General features: G+C 39.7%; 1 protein-coding gene across 1 annotated transcript in view; it reads right to left on the bottom strand.

The window, feature by feature from the left end:
• Positions 1 to 18,717: 18,717 nt before the first annotated feature.
• Positions 18,718 to 24,605, bottom strand: part of LOC126470562 (proto-oncogene tyrosine-protein kinase ROS) — a 564,149-nt gene continuing 558,261 nt past the window's right edge. Inside the window, exon 37 of the mRNA XM_050098499.1 lies at positions 18,718 to 20,620. Within this exon, the coding sequence (XP_049954456.1) occupies positions 19,830 to 20,620 (791 nt within the window). The 3' untranslated portion in view covers positions 18,718 to 19,829. The remainder of the gene's footprint in view (positions 20,621 to 24,605) is intronic.

The raw sequence follows: 24,605 nt of genomic DNA, 5'->3' as shown, positions 1-24,605 counted from the left end.
CTACGAATACTTCCACGATCCTCATAACATACAGGGTCTTACAAAAAGGTACGGCCAAACTTTCAGGAAACATTCCTCATACACAAATAAAGAAAAGATGTTATGTGGACATGTGTCCGGAAACGCTTAATTTCCATGTTAGAGCTCATTTTAGTTTCGTCAGTATGTACTGTACTTCCTCGATTCACCGCCAGTTGGCCCAATCGAAGGAAGGTAATGTTGACTTCGGTGCTTGTGTTGACATGCGACTCATTGCTCTACAGTACTAGCATCAAGCACATCAGTACGTAGCATCAACAGGTTAGTGTTCATCACGAATGTGGTTTTGCAGTCAGTGCAATGTTTACAAATGCGGAGTTGGCAGATGCCCATTTGATGTATGGATTAGCACGGGGCAATAGCCGTGGCGCGGTACGTTTGTATCGAGACAGATTTCCAGAACGAAGGTGTCCCGACAGCAAGACGTTCGAAGCAATTGATCGGCGTCTTAGGGAGCGCGGAAAATTCCAGCCTATGACTCGCGACTGGGGAAGACCTAGAACGACGAGGACACCTGCAATGGACGAGGCAATTCTTCGTGCAGTTGACGATAACCCTAATGTCAGCGTCAGAGAAGTTGCTGCTGTACAAGGTAACGTTGACCACGTCACTGTATGGAGAGTGCTACGGGAGAACCAGTTGTTTCCGTACCATGTACAGCGTGTGCAGGCACAATCAGCAGCTGATTGGCCTCCACGGGTACTCTTCTACGAATGGTTCATCCAACAATGTGTCAATCCTCATTTCAGTGCAAATGTTCTCTTTACGGATGAGGCTTCAACCCAACGTGATGAGATTGTAAATTTTCACAATCAGCATGTGTGTGCTGACGAAAATCCGCACGCAATTGTGCAATCACGTCATCAACACAGATTTTCTGTGAACGTTTGGGCAGGCATTGTTGGTAATGTCTTGATTGGGCCCCATGTTCTTCCACCTACGCTCAATGGAGCACGTTATCATGATTTCATACGGGATACTCTACATGTGCTGCTGGAACATGTGCCTCTACAAGTACGACACAACATGTGGTTCACGCACGAAGGAGCTCCTCCACATTTCAGTCGAAGTGTTCGTACGCTTCGCAACAACAGATTCGGTGACCGATGGATTCGTAGAGGCGGACCAATTCCATGGCCTCCACGCTCTCCTGACCTCAACCCTCTTGACTTTCATTTATGGGGGCATTTGAAAGCTCTTGTCTACGCAACCCCGGTACCAAATGTAGAGACTCTTCGTGCTCGTATTGTGGACGGCTGTGATACAATACTCCATTCTCCAGGGCTGCCTCAGCGCATCCGGGATTCCATGCGACGGAGGGTGGATGCATGTATCCTCGCTAACGGAGGACATTTTGAACATTTCCTGTAACAAAGTGTTTGAAGTCACGCTGGTACGTTCTGTTGCTGTGTGATTAATGTGATTTGAAGAGAAGTAATAAAATGAGCTCTAACATGGAAAGTAAGCGTTTCCGGACACATGTCCACATAACATATTTTCTTTCTTTGTGTGTGAGGAATGTGTCCTGAAAGTTTGGCAGTACCTTTTTGTAACACCCTGTATAACTGACTGTCGTAACTGCTGCTATGATGGACTTAAAATCATTTGTAACTGGTCGAACTATGTCGTCGTGGCGTTACTCAGAGATCATGTTGATGTCTGCGATGTTAGTGGCACACATGAGCACACATGAGAATAAGCAAAAGGCAGCAAATTTCTCTATAGTCGCTCATACTGGAAGGAAGGAGGGATACGACGAGGTCATTAGAGACACAGTACAAGTTCGGATTAGGGAAATATGGGGAAGGAAATCGGCTGCGCTCTTTGCAAAGGGACCATTCTGGCATTTGCCTTAAGCGATTCATGGAAGTCACGGAAAACCTAAGTCTGTATGACTGGACGGGGATTTGAACCGTCTTTGTAAATTTGTCTTCTAGGGATACTTTACGTCTGTCTTCAGGAGCCTGCCGGTTCAGTTTCTTCAGCCTCTCTGTAACTCTCTCCCAAGGGTCAAACAAACCTGTGACCGCACGTGCTGCCTTCTCTGTATACGTTCAATATCCTCTGTTAGTCCTACTTCGTACAGGTCACACACAAATGAGTAATATTCTAGAACCGGTCGTACGAGTGATTTGTAAGCAATCTCTTTTGTAGTGATTGCATTTCCCCAGCTTTCTACCAGTAAACCAATAGTAACTGAAAGCTATACGCATTGCTCTCTTGGCAGCCAAATGCGTTAATTGAGCATCTCTCTATCTGTAGCCCTATGCTTTGTTTTACACCTATTACACAGAGTCTCTGTTTCTTTAGCAGTTTCTTTATTCTGACTGTATACCATGGAGTATTCTTCCCATTATGAACTGTTCTACTTGATACATATCTATGCAGGGCATGGTTAACTATTCCTTTAAACTTGCGCTATAGCTTACCTACATGCTCCTGTCCTGTACTGAAAGTCTCAAGTTCGTCACTGAGATATGACACTACTGCTTCTTTATATAGTTGGCTGTACTTACATATCCTCCTACGTACTTTAGTCGTACTTCGTACTGTAACGTCCCAGCCTATTCCAGGCCACTATGCATCAGGAAGGCCGAGAGAAATGGTGAGGGAAAGGGCAGATTTACGCCGGGGCGAGTGGTGGTATTGGCAGGCGTTTACTCACACAGCCTTGTACAACACTTCTGCCATACTCTTAGCCGCACTGTCTGCTTGCAAACGCAGCCGACTGTGGAATACGCTAACATTCCGGCCCGCCAGTGAGGTCCACTGTCCCGGGTCGCGGACGGCAGCTACCACAAAGCCGAGCAGCCCACCAGCAGGCAACATCGTGTATGCCGTCAGCGGTGAAGAACGAGCGTGGCCCGCCCACGTCCTCCGGATTCTTGCCAGCTACACACCCCACGCTTACTCGTGGTCCCCATGTCGTGCGCTTAGGTGCAGTACCTGACACAAGATGTCCATTGTCGTGCACTAATGCCCTGGTCACCCCTACTCCTCCCCTCCTCCCCCAAGGATCGATCAGTATGGATGATGATTTCTAGGTGGCTATGAGGCGGTGAGGTCGCGTCTGCCAGCCAGATCGTAGACAGCTTGCAGTCCGCCCGTTGGAGCCCCTCAGAGGACGGACGGTGGCCACATATCATCTCGCCGCATCGGTGAAGTTTCAAGCAAGTCCCGTGACCACTACAACTTAGGTAGACATGCCTTGCAGAACTCGATGACTCAATCAGCGGGCAGGTAGCCAACCAATCTTCATCACTGTTTCTCTAAAACTCGAAAGCCCGTCATTCTCTCCGGTTCAAGATACAGACAGAATGGTAGCACAACTGAATGCTTTGAGCCCATAAACTCAATCATTTATAACCTTATAGCTACACTTCTGACGTTGTCCTAGCGGAGTAAGTTTGCTGCCTATTACTTGTCCTGTGAGCTTTTCCTAGCTCGCTCTGCCCTGAGCACGGGTTGCTAGGTCCGGTTAAATTTGCAACGTATGAGTTTCTCGGTAGCACGCAAGTGCCCGAGTTACAAAATATTACTTCGCTCTTGGTCACACTGCGTCAATTGTTCCATCCGTTCGACCGTTAACCGGTGTCACAAACTCCCCTCTGCCTGGACTGTTTTGTCCTAATGTCAGCAATACTGTCCACTAGTGTACCTGATTAGTACATCGGCCAGGCTAGCCTCTACTGCCTGGCCGCGTTAAGAATAAAGCGTTAAAAAGTCACAATTCGCGTGCCAATCTTTTCCGGGTCCCAGCACAGGTCTCCTCTTTCGAAAGGTTCTTCCCAAATCTTGGGTTGGGTTGTTTGGGGAGGAGACCAGACAGCGAGGTCATCGGTCTCATAGGATTAGGGAAGGATGGGGAAGGATGTCGGCCGTGCCCTTTCAAAGGAACCATCCCGACATTTGCCTGGAGCGATTTAGGGAAATCACGGAAAACCTAAATCAGGATGGCCGGACGCGGGATTGAACCGTCGTCCTCCCGAATGCGAGTCCAGTGTGCTAACCACTACGCCACCTCGCTCGGTTCCCAAATCTTTCAGTTCGAGTTTTTAATTAAAATTACTCTCAACCCCCCCCCCCCCACCCAAAAAAAAAAACAACTCCGTACCGCACTGATGGCAACACCCAGCTCCAGCCATGAGTTGTTCCAGATGAATTTCTCTCTTATCCACTACTAACATGAGCTTACTCTGAACTGAATGAGCTTAATCTGAAGCTTATGCCACTTAATGCAGAGTCTTCCTTTCAACAACTGTTCCCTTGGCCTATGCTGGCTAACCATTTGACTGGCAACTGATGCATCGGTGGACCTGTGTCCGCTGAAATTTTACACCCCTTTTGGGTAATCTGTTCAAAGGTCCAGCTATTTTTGCGAAATCCTTTACAAATTTACGGTAGTAGTTGCACAAACCGACAAACTACTGTATCTGTTTGGTCATATATTGTGCAGGAAAATTCTTAATTGCTTTTGTAAGACAAGGATCGGTGTGCACGCCGTGTTCACTACTTACGTGTGCCGGTTGGGGCGGTCGAGCGGTTCTAGGCGCTACAGTGTGGAACCGCGCGACCGCTACGATCGCAGGTTCGGATCCTGCCTCGGGCATGGATGTGTGTGATGTCCTTAGGTTAGTTAGGTTTAAGTAGTTCTAAGATCTAGGGGACTGATGACCTCAGAAGTTAAGTCCCAAAGTGCTCAGAGCCATTTGAACCATTTTTTTAATTACGTGTCCCAGATAGTTAACTCGAGTTTGAGCAAAATGACACTCTCCATGCTCAGTCAGCATCAAACCCCCTTAAAGCTCCATCTAACAACCGCTGGAAAGTAGGAGGTGCATTTTTTAAACTGAACGGCATCTGCTTATACTGATAATGTCCGCTTGGCGCTGTAAACACTATCTTTGGCCTATCCTCAAGCGCTAATTCTAGATGATGATAACCACTTTTGAGATCGATTGTAATAAAATAAAAAGTCACCCAAATTATCCAAGGTTTCCGTAATATTAGGGATTGGATAAGCGTCTGTAACGGTCTGTGCATTCATAAACCCATAATCACAGCAAAACCTACATTTCTCCGTTCCATGGAATGATATCTTACGGACGATTAAGATATTTGCACTTCAGAGAATGTCTCTAGGTTATATGATCCCATCTTGTGTTTGCTCTTCATTGAATTCTTCTGTTAATGGATGGCTGTAAATACGTTTCCTATAAATCGGTGTACTGTGCTGAGTCACTGGAATTGCTGGTAACCTCCCACCTGTATAAAACAAGTTGCTAAACTTCAACAGTATTTTTTCCACTGCTGTGCAATCACTGCAGTTCAAGAGATCACACTTCTCTCATAACGCTGCCGTGTCGACGGTTTGACTGCGGCTTCTATCCAGTCTCGACTTACTGAATTCTCCTTTCTCTAATACTTCCACAGTGGCTACAACTATAACATTTGACAAACTGACTTCACCTCTGCCAAAGTTATTTATGCTAACTGGAATCATATATTCCTCACTAACATTACTCGTGCGCACTATGCTTGTATGCACAAAACAATGTGCACTATCCAGTTCTTCATTAGTTGAGAGTGGCTCAACCACGTACGAAGTTCCACAAGACAAATCGATACCCAGCGAAACCCACCCTACCTTTCCTGCTGATCAATCCCTAACGAACTCATCTGTAGTTTAGCTGGAATCAGCTTCATGAAAGGCGAGCCTTGCGACATAGCTTCGTTTGCAGCTGTATCATACAAACGAAACAAAATTTCACTGAGCTCGATCGTGCGTCGCCAAAATGGTTCAAATGGCTCTGAGCACTATGGGACTCAACTGCTGTGGTCCTAAGTCCTCTAGAACTTAGAACTACTTAAACCTAACTAACCTAAGGACATCACACACATCCATGCCAGAGGCAGGATTCGAACCTGCGACCGTAACGGTCGTGCGGTTCCAGACTGTAGCGCCTTTAACCGCTCGGCCACTCCGGCCGGCAAAACTGTGTGCCCGACCGAGGCGTCGCCAAAGATCAATCCTCTGCACGATATTTGTCAAGAAAATCTAGTCCGAGAACCACTGAATATCCTTCACGCACACAGGGCAAAATTTCCATATGCTGAGTAAGCTTATTGTTAGTCTCCCCACTGGTTAACTCAAATATCGCCGTGTCCAACGACTCAACGCTACTATCGCCAACCCTACGTAACATATATCGTAGTGGCGCCAGTCTCCTCCTGCTCACCAAGTCCAGACTGCTAATGGACACGCGCACCCCCGTATCTACAAGAAACGTCTGCTATACACCACTCACTAAGCCCATTAACCAGCATTCCGTCTGTGCACTGATGTGTGCAAGTGTTAGGAGGGTCTATCGGGACTGCTTTCCGACAGTCGAGGCATTCCCGTTTGGGTTTAACAGCTGCTCCTCCCGATGAGGCATCCTGTTCTTTCAAATGGTTCAAATGGCTCTGAGCACTATGGGACTCAACTGCTGTGGTCATAAGTCCCCTAGAACTTAGAACTACTTAAACCTAACTAACCTAAGGACAGCACACAACACCCAGCCATCACGAGGCAGAGAAAATCCCTGACCCCGCCGGGAATCGAACCCGGGAACCCTGGCGTGGGAAGCGAGAACGCTACCGCACGACCACGAGATGCGGGCATCCTGTTCTTTCTCTTCAGACAATCAAACGTTCAGTGGCACTCTTCCCCACATGAGTAATACTCCGGTTGCTTACACTGATTCCGCTTATGACCCTTAAATCCACGCTGATCTCACTAAGGAACACACATGGTAATCTACCCATAGCTTCGTGGCAAAATCCGTTTCCTTCAATTTCGCCGAAATTCGAAGAGCTGCTGTTAAATCACTCGGGTTCTCAATGCAAACTCTTCGTCACATTTCTGCGGGAATTCCGCACAAGAAAACGACTAGCGCCCTGTTTTCTGCCTCCTGCAGTAAGCCCTCATTGGCCTCCACGTGTTGGTTAGGCACATGGGTCTGAAACTGTCTCACTTCGCTTCAAAGTCAAATCACTGTGTTTATCGCGAAAAAACCGTGTTCTGTTTCATTTTTGGTAACGCTGGCGTAGTCCAGCGACCAACTGCTGAAACGGCTGTGCGTTACTGAGGGTCTCATGGCATACCACATAAATCTTGGCTTCCCCTGTAAAACTCAAGTTAGTCCAACAATAGGTTTCTTCGTCTGCCCAACCACTCGTTGCAGCAGTAGCTGTAACATCATTAATGAAAACCGACACATCTTCCAATGTTTTACCCGAAAAGGGATAGATAAGTGTGGCTACTGCTGGATCAAAAGAAGAGGAAGCTACCCCTAACTCTGCCTTATTTTCTTCCGACCTCAGGCTGTCACTGTACCTGACCGGCTACGAAAGCCTCAGATCTACGAAGGAGGTCCTCATGGTCCTGCTTTTGGTGAAAAGTTCCCTCTGTTAACACCCACACTTGGTGTTAGAGCAGCAACAGACACTGTATTAGTCCGACACGTTTATCTACCCATTTGCCTACTTTACCTCTATTGTAATTAACACCAGTAATACAAACAACCACCTAATACACTCGAAAAGCCTTGTGAGCCGATACTACTGAACTGGAGACATTCCTAGTGCCACTGTTCGTGCGTAATTTACCCAAGTACCCAGTCTTACTACTCGACACCAAACCACAGCGTTTGCATGTCAAGAGTTAACCAACAATCATTTCTTTGACGAACACTTCCTGACACAACCTGTGTCAAGAAGTGTAACGACCACTTTCTGTAACTACTGGGCCTATTCAAGGCCGCTGTGCATCAGGATGGGTCACAGAAACGATGAGGGAAAACACAGGTTTACGCCAGGGCGTACAGTTAAACAGTGGTGGTATTGAAAGGCACTTATTCAAGCAGCCTTATACAGCACTCCAGCCATCCTCACGGCTGCACTGTATGCTTGCAAATGCTGCTGATCACGGAATCTGCTGATGATTCGATCTGCTGGTGACGTTCATTGTCCTAGGTTGCTGATGGCAGCTACCATGATGCCGAGCAGCCCATCAGTAGGCAACGCCGTACGTGCCATCAACAATGAAGAACAAGAGTGGGTCGCCCTGATCCTCCAGAGTCTTGTCTACTATGCACCTCCGCACTTACTCGCTGTCTCTGTGCTGTGCACTTGGGTGCAGTAGCCGACACCAGATGTCTGTTGCCAAGCAGCAATGCCCCAGTCACCCCTGTTCCCTCCTCAGGGATCTGTGTGGCCACAGATGTGTAGCACCACGACCAATCCATTTCTGGGGAAAATGTTCATTTAAATGTGTAGTAACGGCATTGCTTCTCTGGATGTTCTGGAAAAATACTGCAGATACACATCTGGGACATGTTTTATTAGATTCATCAGATCAATAACAACAAAATAAATGTAAATCGTGCTTTACTTTAACCTCATACAGTTTTGCGATGGCTTCATATTAGCAAAGTTGCTAAATTTCAGGCAAAATCTTTTATTAGCCGTGACTCTGTAACTAAATATTTGTGGACCTATGTTTATATGCACTTTTTTCTGTAGTTTTACTTGTAGAATAACATATTAAAATATTTGCATATCTTTGTGAATCACCCTGTGTAGAGTGTCTGAATTGCTCATCTGGTACATGTTCTACAAAAAACACATCTCAACATGTCACCAATCCTTCTGCATCAATCTTGACAGTGAACCAAATACGATCAAGTAACTGCTTAAGAGTTTTGATACCATACCATATTGTACATTTATCAGTAGTGTAACAGTAGAGTGAAATTGTGTCTATAGTTGTAAGAGGTGGCATACACACTACAGACATTCAATAAATCAGTAAAACATGAACTTATTTATTTACACTATATACAATGTATTTTAACTTACACGTAACTTGAAGTCTCTTGCTTCGCTGTTCTGTATAATAACTGAATTGTCTGCACAATAATGTTGATCACTCAATAAGAGGATCTATCAACGAATACCAATGGTGTTGCACTGGCTCATGGTTGTTGTTGTCTCACTGTAAGACTTCCAAGATTTGAGGTGGAGCTCGGTGTGTGGCAACTTAAAAAGACATATGGATGGATACATTGCACACAGGGAAGAGAAGTGCAGATGATGTTCTCTGGTGGCATCCGTAGCGCTACCCATTAGAAGACTGACAGTGCTAGAGGTGGGGACCCAAATTTAAGACACATTCATTGAAATACACTAAAAACAGTTGGAAACTGCTAAGGCAGTGAAAAGCCTAAGTCCATTTTATCAGTAATTTAATAAACTTGAATAGATGCCAAATAATTAAAGTCCATATGACTTAAGGATAACTCTTGATGATGACGGAGGAAGTTGCTAAAAGCTTGAGACTGCATGCCAATCTGACACATGGTGAAGATCATGTTCCATATCAGTATAAGTAAATACAACATTGTGTATCCTAATATCTCATATGCCATAGAACCAGTTTCTCAAAATGAATCCATCCCTATCTGTCCCCATCAAATCTGAAATCTCCAACAGATGCCATTTTAAATGGTGATATAAATCATGAGATGTACATACCATTCGTGTACTATGAAGAACGTACCCCAGTGCCATTTACAGAGTATGAAGTACATGATTTGGTTCATAATCTGAAGTTACATGTAAAAAGAAGAGATTTTCAATCACAACTTTTTAAAAAGAATTTACTGTGCTCTGATATAAGTTTTTCCTAATCTAACACTCAGAACTGGTCCTGTTTTTGCTACTGAAGGCATTCAGGTATGTTATCAATACATTCCGGCAGTCATGAAACACTTCAACATTAAGTACACTTCAGTGCAATGGAGGCTGTTCATTGATACTGGCAAATTAAGTTTACCAAATGCTTTAATACAGCATTCTAAAATCCGTGTTGAGTGTCTCTGAAACAGAATAACAGAAACCTTAAATAACTACTGGAAGCTTCATAATGGTCCATGTGTATGGAGATCAACAAGAAGGTAAAACCAAATTTCCTTTCTTTTTGTTGATTGGGACAGCAGAACAAGGACTGAACATTGACTTTGGAAATGGTGCTCAGTGAGAAGTACAACCAGAATTGGGGGGAAAAACAATGTGTCAGTTCCACTTAGTGATATCTAGAAAATCTTGTTGCCACATGTATACCTAAAATATTGACTAATTGGCTAAGTGAATCAACTAGTAACAGATTTAAGCATAGAAAGTAAATTCTTATAGAACCTTGGTGTTAGGTTACAATTAATCATACCTCAGAAAAAAAGGAGGAGAAAGTTTTAAAAGTCAACAGCCTTGTCTCACTGACTGCACTGGTTGTTAATCAGATCACCACCGTTAAGCAACATCAGGTGCGGCCAACATGTTGATGGGTAACTGTCTGGGTACACCACATGGTTTCAGTTGCTTTCCCTTTGACTTTAGGTCAAAGGGCACAATGGGAGGTTGTGTGAAGTTCCTGATTGTAACACTTTATGTCAATGTCCTAGATTAAATTCCAAACCTCTCCGCACAGTAACTCATGAAATGACAGCATGTAACACCGATGATGGCTATCCATCTGTCAGATGTGGACATTAAGCTTGGCAGGCCCGTTGCTGCTATTTGACAGTAATAAGCCATGTGCTGGCACTGCAGTGATCCTTAGTGCTACTTAACAGGAGTAGGATATGTGGTGGCACAAGGTTTCACCCTCTTTCTTCTCTCATGATCATCCAATACAAAAATTACACCACACTACACATATCAATTACAGTCACTTACACTTATCAGATACACTTAAACACACAATTCTCACACTTTGTGAAGGAAAGGTGCCACTGTGCATGAAGGACAGTAAAACTTTTCCAATTATGTAGCTGAACCTGCTCTTTGGAGTCTCCAACCAAAAATGGCATAAGACTTTTCTTTTAATGAAAGAAACGAGAAACAATAGAAAGTGACATGTAAAAGCTGATTACTTTTGGAGGTTGGAAAGTGACTGTACAGACAAACATTGAATACAACACAAAAAGAGGATGTTTCAAGGGGAGCCTCAGTGGTAAATGTCCCTGTCTGCTTTGAAATATGTATTCCTTAAGCATTTGTAATATGTCTCCTCAGAACAGTTTTGCATGTTACATATATTGTCATAAAACACAATTATTTTAAAAAATCATTTTTTTATTCTCACATATTTGTGAGTTGTGGAAAAATCTGATAGGGTATGACATTTTGTATATTATATTGGAAACTTGGTGAAAACCCTTGTTCTGCTACATCTCTTACTTTCAAAACAACAAGCACTTCGCATATTAACATTTAATTAAAAATAACCTTTCTTACAATATTATTATTATTGACTCCTTTAGTTGTTCTTGCACTATACTTGTGATTTGTGACCCATCCCAAACACAAAAATACAAGTTTCTCCATACCTTTCCACTTTCAAGATGCAACTTTGGTTTTCTTTTCCTTCCTCGATATTATATTCTGAATATCACTGACAGTATTGTGATGCAAATGTCAACATTCACCTTATAGTTATATTAAATTGTGCAATCTTAATATGTGAGGTCCTAGCATTTTTATAAGAAAAAAAACTTGTGGCTATATCAAATAAGTAGACATTTATTACATGTAGCACTCATAGCTTCTTCTATTAGAAAGACCATAACCTGTTCTCTTGAAACTATATAATGGTGAACCAGAACATTATGAACAATGCTTGCTGTGAAATTTAATGCCATTTGGTGGTGTTGTAGGCATGTGATGTGGTGAGGAAAGTATATGAATGGAGCACAGACAAGTGCAGATTTATTCTAGCTACAATACACTGTGTGAATAGGGAAATTTACTGATGTAAGAGACTTTGGAAACGGGTTCAATGTCTAAGGAAAGTGGGTGAAGGATGGTGAAACCACAAATAGGCCACAAGATGTTGGACATCCATGCATCATCACAGAACAGGAAGGTCATCTACATCTACATCAACATGGATAGTCTGCAAATCACATTTATGTGCCTGGCAGAGGGTTCATCGAACCATCTTCACAATTCTCTATTATTCCAATCTTGTATAGTGTGTGGAAAGAACGAACACCTGCATCTTTCCGTACGAGCTCTGATTTCCCTTGTTTTATCATGGTGATCATTTCTCCCTATCTAGGTTGGTGTTGACAAAATATTTTCCCATTCGGAGGAGAAAGTTGGTGATTGGAATTTCCTGAAAATATTTCATCACAGTGAAAAATGCCTTTGTTTTAATTATGTCCAGCCTAAATCCTGTATCATTTTAGTGACACTCTCTCCCATATTTCGTGATAGTACGAAACATGCTGCCCTTCTTTGAACTTTTTCGATGTACTCCATCAGTCATATCCCGCAGCAGTATACTAAAAGAGGATGGACATGCATAGTGTAGGTAGTCTCCTTACGGGATATGTTACATTTTCTAAGTGTCCTGCCAATAAAATGCAGTCTTTGGTTAGCCTTCCCCACAACATTTTCTATGTGTTCCTTCTAATTTAAGTTGTACATAATTGTAATTCCTAGGTATTTGGTTGAATTTACAGCCTTTAGGTTTGACTGATTTATTGTGTACCTTAAGTTTAAGGGATTCCTTTCAGCACTCATGTGGATCACCTCACACTTTTTGTTATTTAGGGTCAACTGCCAATTTTCACACCATTCAGATATCTTTTCTAAATCATTTTGCAATCTGTTTTGATCTTCTGATGACTTTATTACGGTAGTTGATAAACAACAGAATCATCTGCAAACAACGTAAGATGGCTACTCAGATTGTCTCCCAAATCATTTATATAGATAAGGAACAGCAAAGGGCCTATAACACTACCCTGGGGAATGACAGAAATCACTTTCCATCAATTATTATGAACTGTGACCTCTCTGACAGGAAATCACAAATCCAGTCATGTAACTGAGACAATATTCCATAAGCATGGAATTTCACTACAATCTGCTTGTGTGGTACAGTGTCAGAAGCCTTCAGGAAATCCAGAAATGTAGAATCAATCTGGAATTCCTTATCAATAGTAGCACTCAACAATTCATGTAAATAAAGAGCTAGTTGTGTTTCACAAGAACAATGTTTTCTAAATTCATGTTGACTGTGTGTCAATAGACTATTTTCTTTGAGGTAATACATAATGTTCCCACACAATATATGTTCCAATATCCTGCTGCATATCGATGTTAATGATATGGGTCTGTAATTTAGTGGATTACAACTACTACCATTCTTGAATATTGGTGTGACCTGTGCAACTTTCCAGTCTTTAGGTACGGATCTTTCATTGAGCGAATGGTTGTATATGATTGTTAAGTATGGAGCTAATGCATCAGCATACTCTGAAAGGAACCTAACTGGTATACAGTCTGGACCAGAAGACTTGCTTTTATTAAGTGATTTAAGTTGCTTTACTACTCTGAGGATATTTACTTCTACGTTACTCATATCGGCAGCTGTTCTCAATTCGAATTCTGGAATATTTAATTCGTCTTCTTTTGTGAAGGCATTTTGGAAAGCTGTGTTTAGTAACTCTGCTTTGGCAGCACTGTCTTTGATAGTATCTCCATTGCTATTGTGCAGAGAAGGCAGTGATTGTTTCTTGCCACTGACATACTTCACATACAGCCAGAATCTCTTTGGATTTTCTGCCGTGTTTTGAGACAGAGTTTCATAGGCTTCTCTCTGTAAAGCTGGATAGGCAGCGACCTATTGCAGATCCGACGAAAGAGTAAAATGGTGGTACAGGCACAAGTGTTTTGAAACGTGCTGTCTGGTGCACATTGTTGAACAGGAGGCTCCGCAGCATATGACCACTACATGTTTCCATGTTGACCTCATGTTCACTCAATGACATTGTCAAGTACAAAAGCAGTAGGCATAAGATCATCAAGATAGAACCATGGATCAATGGAAATCTATCTTCTGATTAGATTAATCATGTTTCTTGTTAAGCAGGTGAATGGTTCTGTCTGGATATGCCATCATCTAGACTGCTTGATACATGCACCACAATTATGCAGGTCAATGGGGGCAGTGGACGATCATCTAGACTTCCATGGAACCTGTGGTAGTAATCAAAGGCACCATGATAGCTATGGACTGCGTGAACACTACTGTGGACCAACTGCATCCCTTTGTGCTTGATGTCATCTCCAACAGTGATGGCATCTTCCAGCACAATAACTGACAATGTCACAAGGCTAAAATCTGGGAACATGACAGTGAACTGATGTTGATGACTTTTCCACCAATATCGCCTGATCTGAACCTGATGGAACACATCTGGGATGCTATCAGGTGCCAGTTTCACACCCACAAAATACTGGCCCGTAATTTATGAAAACTGTGTTTTATGTGCATCGACGTCTGGTGCCACATACCTTGGGAAACCTATAAAAGATTTGTGAAATACATGCCATGCTGAATCATTGCTGTACTGCTTTCCAAAAGTGGATCAAAGTGCTACATCTACTGGTGAAAAAGTTCTTCTCGATACTTTTCCGTGTATTATAGTGTTCAGCTATTTGCATCCATATCACTCCTGCATATTTTATAACTTCATTTACCCACCTTCATTTATGTCATCTCAAACTGTGTAATATAATGTAGCCTCTACTTTATCAAGTGTATTAACAAAAAACACTGTATCCAGATTTCCAAATTATTATGAAAAAAATAATATTACCTCATATTTACAGGGTAAAATTTTAAACTGCTTATCATTGTGACTATGTATAATAATTCCTTATGGTGATGGTGTAGTGAAAAAGAAACAGAAAGAAAACATGTGATAGCATAAAAGATGTGTCACTACTGAAATATAAGAATTTTCAGCTCCAAATTGTTGAGGATCACATTTAGAACACACAACACTAAATTAAATCAATTTTTAAATCTTTATTATATTGGTAACAATTCAAATTCATTTCCACTTTTAATAAAAATCACAAAAAATACAGTTTGTTACTGTTAGTAAATGAAGATGTCTTCGTTTGATTGTTTTTACATATTTAATAGTTGTGAAGATTTTCCTTATAAATTGAAAAAAATTAGTTGTGGTCCGTTCAAAAAAAGAGGTCAGAATAACAAGCAGATAATGTTATCTGCTCTTTTAATATTTTGTTTGTAAATAACATCATGTATTGGTTCTCAGTAAGACTTTTTTTCACATAATCAATAACCATTAATGGTTTATAGCTGTGACCTGTCTACAGAATTTAGCATATCCACTCTTAAGCTGAGATTACACAAATATTTTCTAAATATATGTTTTTGGGGAACTAACAACCAAACTACAAAATTGATTTGTTTTCTATTTCAAAGTTTGTATTTTATATTGCAAATATTTTGAGTAGCCCATATATATTTAGATTAATATTTTAAAATGAGAAACCAACATAAAATGCTTATTCAGTGTTAATAATGAAAACGTGACTGTCCCTATCCACAAGAATCAGCTGTTTCTCCTTTCTAAATTCTTTCCATAGTTTTCTGTATGCCACTCACACTGTTTATTTATAAAAAAACAGAGTGTTATAATCATGATGTTCCATTTACTGGATAACATTATGGCTGATTCCCAGAATAGATATGGCTACACAAATACAGTATTTGCTAAAAAAGTTATGCTGAGAATACTAAACATGGTATTAAAAATACCTCTTATGTAAACAACTTTAAAGGAATCCATCTGAGAGACACACAGAATATGTTCATCATATTTTATGTACAAATGCTAAAAAGTGCCACAAGGAACATGTTCTTATCACTACGAATGAAAGAGCACAAACTGATAAACCATAGTAATTAAAAACATATTAATTCATATGGGATTAGACACTGTATCTTCAGAACTATGAGACACATAAGCAACTATGCTCTATCACGCATCAAAGAATAAAACAGTAGCCTTGCAACGGGACATTCAATCAATTTTTAGTTCAAACTCAATTAATCAATACACTCTTCTCAATACTTGTGTTCCACAATTGTTAATGCTGACTGATTATGAAGAAGCTGAACAAGTTGTTATCAGTCACTGATAACTGGCTGCTTACAATTTGATATTCCACTTCATAATCAGTAATTAGATTCTAAGAGGTAATATTCCTCAATGTTTTCCATAGAAGATTATTTAAAGCACAATATAAAATGAAAATCTGATGATTATTACTAAGTGTAAAAAAATTGACCACATTACAGCACTAGTGCTGTAAGAAAAGAACAGTGTTATTCTATCATTGGACACATCAGCCCTGTCATAAGGTAGGCAAGTAAGAACAAATTTATCAGGAAAAAAGGAGAAATGATTGGTAGAGGAGCCATTCTGTACAAATGAGTTGTGGGCCCTGTCACTCTGAGAGCCAATGTATTGCTGAAACAGCCAATGAACAGCTGTTTATTGTGCGTTCATAGCAAGCTTTTCTACACTCTCAAAATATGAGTTGTTTATAGTATAGGTTTTGGAAGAGTTATTCTGGGCAACCAAAAAACAAGCCTTGTGCTGTACATACTCATTCACACAAATTATTTGAAAATATGTTATGAGTTCAAATTATGATGGTAACTGACTTACACATTCAATCACTGAATGACTACAGTCAGTGCAGCACTGTCCTGTTTTATTTGTCTATTTTATATGATAACGTGCCACCATCAGTGCACTAACTGGGGCTTATGGCCAAACATGCTTCCCACTCCAGCAGCAAACAGAATGGTGTACATTACATAGTTGCAGTTACAAGTGAAAATTGTCTTAACAACACTGAATCTCATATCAAAAAAATAACTGGAATGACATAACTCATAATTGTGTATGACAGTACTCCACTAGGGAAATAAGTATGTTGAAAAGAACACAGTAATCAAGTGTTTTTCCTAAATATCATCCTTTAAATTTTTTGTGTTTCCTTCACTTTTTGGTATTACACTTGCACTTGGAGTAGCTCTGCAATATTACATTTGACTGCACAGCCCATCAAATTTCAACATCTCATTTTTATTCTTCTTCTTATTTTTGCCACATTTATGGATTTTTATATAGTTTATCTGAACAATACTTCAAAGTTTTCATACAAAATTAACTATCTTGAAGTTACTAATGAAAATATGTCTTTCTTGCAGATTCTGCCATTATTTTGTATCACAGGATTTACTGAAGTAGGACTACAGCTAGTATTGAATAAAACAGGCAATATCAGATACCTCAACCAGCATTTCTTGTCTGAGAAGATTATCTTACCAACCCGGATGTCTTCAAAGTCATGAATCTCCATTTATGTACCTTTCCAACCAATAATCACAACTCAAAATCATTTATAGGTATATGTACAAAGTGAGAGTGCAACTGTAATAAATCTGTGAGCTAATTTTTTGGTTTTAGCTAACTAAGCCAGATTCATTTTCTAATTTATATGGTTGTAATATGAGTCAAGAACCTGATTAAATGTAGTTTCAAGGTGTCACTATGGATGCCTCACAAACTGTGTGCAAAGTAGGACAGATATTGTTATCACACAACTCAGCACTTTCTTTGCAAAATTGTTGTTTTTAAAAATATGTGTTTTAGTTTACAAGATCAGTTCCTCCAAAATAAAATTAATCTAAATTTTCAATGAATGCATTTATTCTCATGAATGCATGACAGAACAGTGTTATTTTATAAATTACTTTTAAATGAATAGTGCGGGAACTTTCACAAATGAACCAATACTTTCAGAATGAGATTTTTCACTCTGCAGTGGAATATGTGCTGATATGAAACATTCTGGCAGATTAAAATTGTGTGCTGAACTGACACTCAAATTCCCTTGCCTTTCAATGGCAAGTGCTCTACTGACTGAGCAACCCAAACACGAAGGTATGAGATGACATAATGGTGGAATTAGAGCTATGAAGATCAGTTGTGAGTCATGCTTGGGTAGCTTAGTCAGTAGAGCTCTTGCCCATGAAAGACAAGGGTCATGAGTTTGAGTCTCAGTCCAGCACACTGTTTTAATCTGCCAGACAGTTTCAAACCAATACTTGAATACTGCTCGTCAGTCTGGGAGCCCTGCAAGATAGAAATGATAGAAGAAATAGAGAAGATCCAAAGAAGAGAAGCATACTTCATAACAGGTTTGTTTAGTACACATGACAGCATTTTGGAGATGCTCATCCATCTCTAGTGGATGCTGTAAGAGAAACTTTTCTGCATGTGGTGTGGTTTACTGTTAAAGTTCTGAGAGTGTACATTCGTTGAAGAGTCAACTGATATATTGCTTGCCCCTATGCATATCTCAAGAAAAGTATGTGAACACAAAATTAGGGAGAGTCAAGCTGACATGGAATCTTACCAGCAATCATTCGTCCTGTGAACCATTTGTGATTGTAGCAGGAACTGCATACAGTGACTGGGAAACAACGTATCCTACACCATGCACCTTAAGATGGCTTGCAGAGTATAGATGGACATGTATAGCCTTTTGCAGTAAATATGCGGAAGATAACTGATTGTTAATAGAAAAAATATCTAGAGGAAGATTTTAAAAATATCACATGATAGTAAAACATGAGACCACAGATCATCACCTCCAACTAAAGTCTTCATGATACATAATTGTCATTACAAAAGACATACTTTAAATATTGACTGAAAAAAAAAAAACAGATGGTCATATTTCCACACACATATATTTCTTTTCGAATTTGAAGACTACAAATTATCATCTCTTCCTTACAAGCTATGGAAAAGTGAGCATGTTCTTCAAAACACAAGTAAAGTGGATATCACACCTGACTTTATTCATTATTTTTTTTGATAAGATCTAATTTACACACACAGGTTCTGTACATTATCCCTTTCCCCTCCATCTTTCTTGAGTACTTACATTTTTGCTCCTAAGTGTGTATACAAGCTAATTACAATGCTGTGTGTGCATGTTTGTGGAGGGGATGAATTAATTCCTGTTATTACTGGCTGCTTTGATGGCAAGAACAGTTTTAGCAACAAGATAATGCACAGTGCATTCACAATACATCCTTCAGAATATGACTACAGCTTAGCTGTGCCCTTACAACTTTCTCCTTCTACCTCACATCTAGTTTTTCTAATACCTAACACCTTGGAAAGTGAGCACTGAATTATCACGAAATAGTGAACTTTTGTTTTCGCCTGCATGATTCTTATTACACATTTAACGTAGGACTTCACATTTTCTTGCATCTTTACAGTATGGACTAGAGATTAGATACTTGAGAGTTAAACACAATAACTATGAAGATAAACAGTGGTTCACAGAGTGGAAAACCAAGGGGAATATTTACCTCAGAAACATTACTCTGATCAGTGAATTGCAGAATGCAATAAAGAACCTAAAAAAGTTAAACCCATCCTTTACTTTACACTTAATTTTGCAACAGATTTCACTAAAAAATAACTTTAACGCAGCATCAGTCATTATTAAATTGAAAATATATAAACAAAGCTTAAAAATTATTCACAATGTTTCAATATGAAATATGATTTTATGTACAAATGATAAAAAATGGATATCTCATTTAAAAAATAAACATCTGTACAGGAATAATGGCAGGAGAACTAGATTTCACTGATTGTTGTACTTTAACATTCACAAATAATTTAAATTACTCCAAGAACTCTCTCTCTCTCTCTCTCTCTCTCTCTCTCTCTCTCTCTCTTTCTCCCACACACACACACACACACACACACACACACACACACACACACACATGAACTAATCAATATCTTCATATTTTAATATGATTAATTCTGAACCACACTCTTTTCAGATTTTTTCAGACTTTTTTCTGTAAATGGAACACAAATGTTGCCATTGCAGAGATTGTATGTATTTACATTAGGTTTCTCTTCCAATACACACTCATTACCAACATTACTGTAACATGACAGTTCTGAATTATTTCCAACATGGCTGTTCACATGCCTGTCTATTAAGTCAGCATTATTAACCAATATTTGACTAAAAGCCACAGCTGGAGGTAACAAATGTTCAAGAGAAGTTAGTTCACTTTCACCATTCTTCTTAGTTATTGTGGGGTAGTAAAACTGACTGCCATTCAAATCATTATCTTGCACAATATCAGGTAATGATTCAACAACATCAGGCAATGTCTCCACAACATTAAACCTCATATTACTACTATTATTGCTGCTGCTAGTAATACTGTCATTGCAGTCACCAATACTATTACTTTTTTGCAAGGGAAGTGGATCACGTTGACATGAAGAAGTGGTTGAAACACTAGAGTCACTGAGTGTTGAAGATGTGGACAGTGTTCGACTCCTGCCAACAGCTTCAAGAATTTTTGTGGTTGTACTTGGTGCCATAGGGGCAGGCCGTGGCACCTCATAACCATCACTCACTGGAACTTGTGATATGTGGGAAGATTCACAAATTAGTTCAAGGTACTTTGGAATATCAATGTCTCCAACATGCTCATTTGCCATGGACATCATTTGATTTTCTCCTAATATACCAAAAAATGGGATTTGATTTGTGCCATCAGCTTCATTCACTGTCTTCCATGAACCACCTATAAACAGAAAATGTAGCATCACCAACTCATGAAAAGTAATTCACCCTTACATACATACTCTAAATATCCTTCAGTACTTTAAATTATATGAATTAAACACTTAAGTTAACAAAAAGTTCATACACAGGAAATCAGATTACACAGGAAAGTTGTGAAGAACATGGGAAATATCTGCAGAAGTACACAGGGGAAATGAAAAGTAAACATACGTTTCCTGCATCCCTTCCTTTACTCCAACTGGTTGAGGATCTCATGATGGTCATATTTTCTGACTTTCCACCACCCCGATATTGTCATAAAAAGTACATAAAATTTCACTATCACCTTACCAATTATTTTATTTAATTCTACTCATGTTAACCATTCATGTGTTTTATTGAGATTGGTACCATCAGATTAGGGAAGAATGGGGAAGGAAGTTGGCCATGCCCTTTCAAAGGAACCATCCCGGCATTTGCCTGAAGCGACTTAGGGAAATCACTATTGAGAATGTATGTTATAATTCATTATGGAAGAAGACACAAATTTATTCATAAAAAAAGAATTTTCATTGGGCATTAGTAGCTATTTCATGTATAAAGTAAACATAATAATATAATTACACACACTCACACACGTGACAACCTAGCCACCCAGCCCCATGTGTGTGCATGTGCATGTGCCCACCTGCTGCCCACCCATCCAACCAACTCTCTCTCTCTCTCTCTCTTTGCAACATTTATTGCAACAACTGTCAGGTGATTTTATTGTCCATCTAGATTGCACTTATTTCTAACATTATCACTTATTATTGTTCCATCAAACCATCTTCAGAACTACAGAAATAAGGAAGATAAAATAACTAACCATTATATTAAGTGAAATACACAATGCTGCTATTCTACCATACTGAAACCAAATGTAGGAGAATATACCAACATATGGTGACTACAAGAGTAACTCATCAGTTTCTGTAAGCAATATACATGTTACGTTGTAGCATTTGCACTCTTAATGTAAGCACACTAGGCAATTGCTAGTAGGTGGTAAGACTTCTTCAAATGAACCATGCCCAGTACAACTGTCACATATAAATTAAAAATACTTTCTATTCTCATTAACAAATATATCTTGAGAATTGCTGTAGGCCTGTTATGGATATCGTGCACTACCTCTTGTGACTGCTTCTTCCATGTTGTGCCATGAACAATTGTTTTCAGAGAGAGACCCCTCACCAATCTGAGCAGAATACAAATGTTCCCACAGTCTCATTAAACACACTCCCCCATCACCTTGGAGGTTCATATACAACAACCATGTGCTTAGTAAATCTTCGTAAATATTGAAATAGGCATTATGACTAAATTCACTATGTCTGACCAACATTTTGTTTTTTGTGAGTGTAAATTTTGAGTTCTTCTATGACAATCAGAAACTGTCCCTTTAGAGCTCTGTACAAGTATCCTGTTGGTGACAGAGTTAATGTTGCAACATGTATCCCAAATATAGTTTTGTTTCATGAGAATCTTTGTACCCTGAACTGAGTTTCAAACCTCCTCCCTGTCTGCCATATCTACTGCTTATAACAGCCATAGCACTTAATCTTATACACTCCTGAATACAGAAACCTTTTCCCACCATTACAGATTCTATACTGCAGCCTAAATTTTAGCATGTTATTCACTTGAATGCCAGTTTTTACATTTGCTTTTTATGAAAGCATACACTGGTTTTGTTGTAAGACTTTCCACTGTAAGTCAGAGCCATATGTTTTTTGTTGTTGTTATTTCTAACTGTGATATAATCTTTGCTCTTTTGCTACAGTTCTATTTTCTTTATCTTACAACAAATTGTCATCTTGTCCCACCTTTATATCTGTTCTACACTATCACCTGCTTTAAAATGTTTAGATCCCTTTCAACTTCATGCTGGCAGCACAGGAATCTATATACCATTGCATTAAAATATGACCACTTTTACTGTTGGGGATTGCTGTATCCTGCTACTAGCACATGTGAGTGTGAGTGCACGAAGTGTAGTGTCACCAAGCATGTCTATTTAAATCACCCGCATACTTTATCAGTGCAGGCTGGCCACTAGAGGCCACCTGTACAAAGTGTGCACACAGCATTGTCTCTGTAGCACTATCTACCAGTGACTTGCGCCTATGTACTCACCCTCACTATGTCCTTTTAGTTTGTATCATTCACATCATTTGTATCATGTATTGCTTATGTTGCACCTTCTGTATGACTCTTTTGTCTTGTTAGTGTGGAGACATGAGAGACTTATTTCTGTTACTCTTTAGAGGTTTACAAATAAAGCTATATTTGTGTTAGTTGGATTAGTTTCATGTATTACTTAGTTACTACATGATTGATGATGAGTTTGGAACAGTTAAGGGAAGGGAAAGATCCACCATGGTTTAATAACCATATTAGAAAGGCACTATGTAAACAAAGAGCACTTCATCTCAGATACAAGAGAAGTAAAAACCTAACTGACAAACAAAAGTTGAACAAGGTGAAAATGAGTGTAAGGAGAGCAATGAGAGAAGCATTCAATGATTTTGAAACCATGACACTGTCAACCAACCTGAGTAAAAACCTTAACAGATTTTGGTCATATGTAACACCAGTAAGTGGGTCAAAATCATCTAATCATTCTCTCAGCAATCACACTGGAAGATAACAGGGAGAAGGCCGAAGTACTGAATTCAGTCTTCCGAAGTTGTTTCACCATGGAAGATTGTAACACTGTGCCTTCTTTCAGTCATTGTACGAACATTGAAATGGCAGATATTGAGATAGCTGATAGCGGAATGGAAAAGCAGCTATAATTGCTTAGTAGCGGAAAGGGTTCAGGACAAGATGAGATACCTCTAAATTCTATAAAGATTATGCGAAAGAATTTGCTCTCCTTCTAGCAGTAATTTATCATAGATCACTTAAGCAATGGGGTACCTAATGACTGAAAAAAAAAATGTAAGTGATTCCCATTTTTAAGAAAGGCTGTAAGACAGATCCACACAATTAGCAACCTATACCATTGACGTGAGAAAGAAAACTGGCGTTCTACGGATCGGAGCGTGGAATGTCAGATCCCTTAATCGGGCAGGTAGGTTAGAAAATTTAAAAAGGGAAATGGATAGGTTGAAGTTGGATATAGTGGGAATTAGTGAAGTTCGGTTGCAGGAGGAACAAGACTTCTGGTCAGGTGACTACAGGGTTATAAACACAAAATCAAATAGGGGTAATGCAGGAGTAGGTTTAATAATGAATAGGAAAATAGGAATGCGGGTAAGCTACTACAAACAGCATAGTGAACGCATTATTGTGGCCAAGATAGATACGAAGCCCACACCTACTACAGTAGTACAAGTTTATATGCCAACTAGCTCTGCAGATGATGAAGAAATTGAAGAAATGTATGATGAAATAAAAGAAATTATTCAGATTGTGAAGGGAGACGAAAATTTAATAGTCATGGGTGACTGGAATTCGAGTGTAGGAAAAGGGAAAGAAGGAAACATAGTAGGTGAATATGGATTGGGGGACAGAAATGAAAGAGGAAGCCGCCTAGTAGAATTTTGCACAGAGCACAACATAATAATAACTAACACTTGGTTTAAGAATCATGAAAGAAGGTTGTATACATGGAAGAACCCTGGAGATACTAAAAGGTATCAGATAGATTGTATAATGGTAAGACAGAGATTTAGGAACCAGGTTTTAAATTGTAAGACATTTCCAGGGGAAGATGTGAACTCTGACCACAATCTATTGGTTATGACCTGTAGATTAAAACTGAAGAAACTGCAAAAAGGTGGGAATTTAAGGAGATGGGACCTGGATAAACTGAAAGAACCAGAGATTGTACAGAGATTCAGGGAGAGCATAAGGGAACAATTGACAGGAATGGGGGAAATAAATACAGTAGAAGAAGAATGGGTAGCTTTGAGGGATGAAGTAGTGAAGGCAGCAGAGGATCAAGTAGGTAAAAA

The sequence above is a fragment of the Schistocerca serialis genome, chromosome 3 (genome assembly GCF_023864345.2).
Source record: "Schistocerca serialis cubense isolate TAMUIC-IGC-003099 chromosome 3, iqSchSeri2.2, whole genome shotgun sequence".
Lineage (NCBI taxonomy): Eukaryota > Metazoa > Arthropoda > Insecta > Orthoptera > Acrididae > Schistocerca > Schistocerca serialis.
This window is presented reverse-complemented; position numbering and strand designations above follow the sequence as displayed.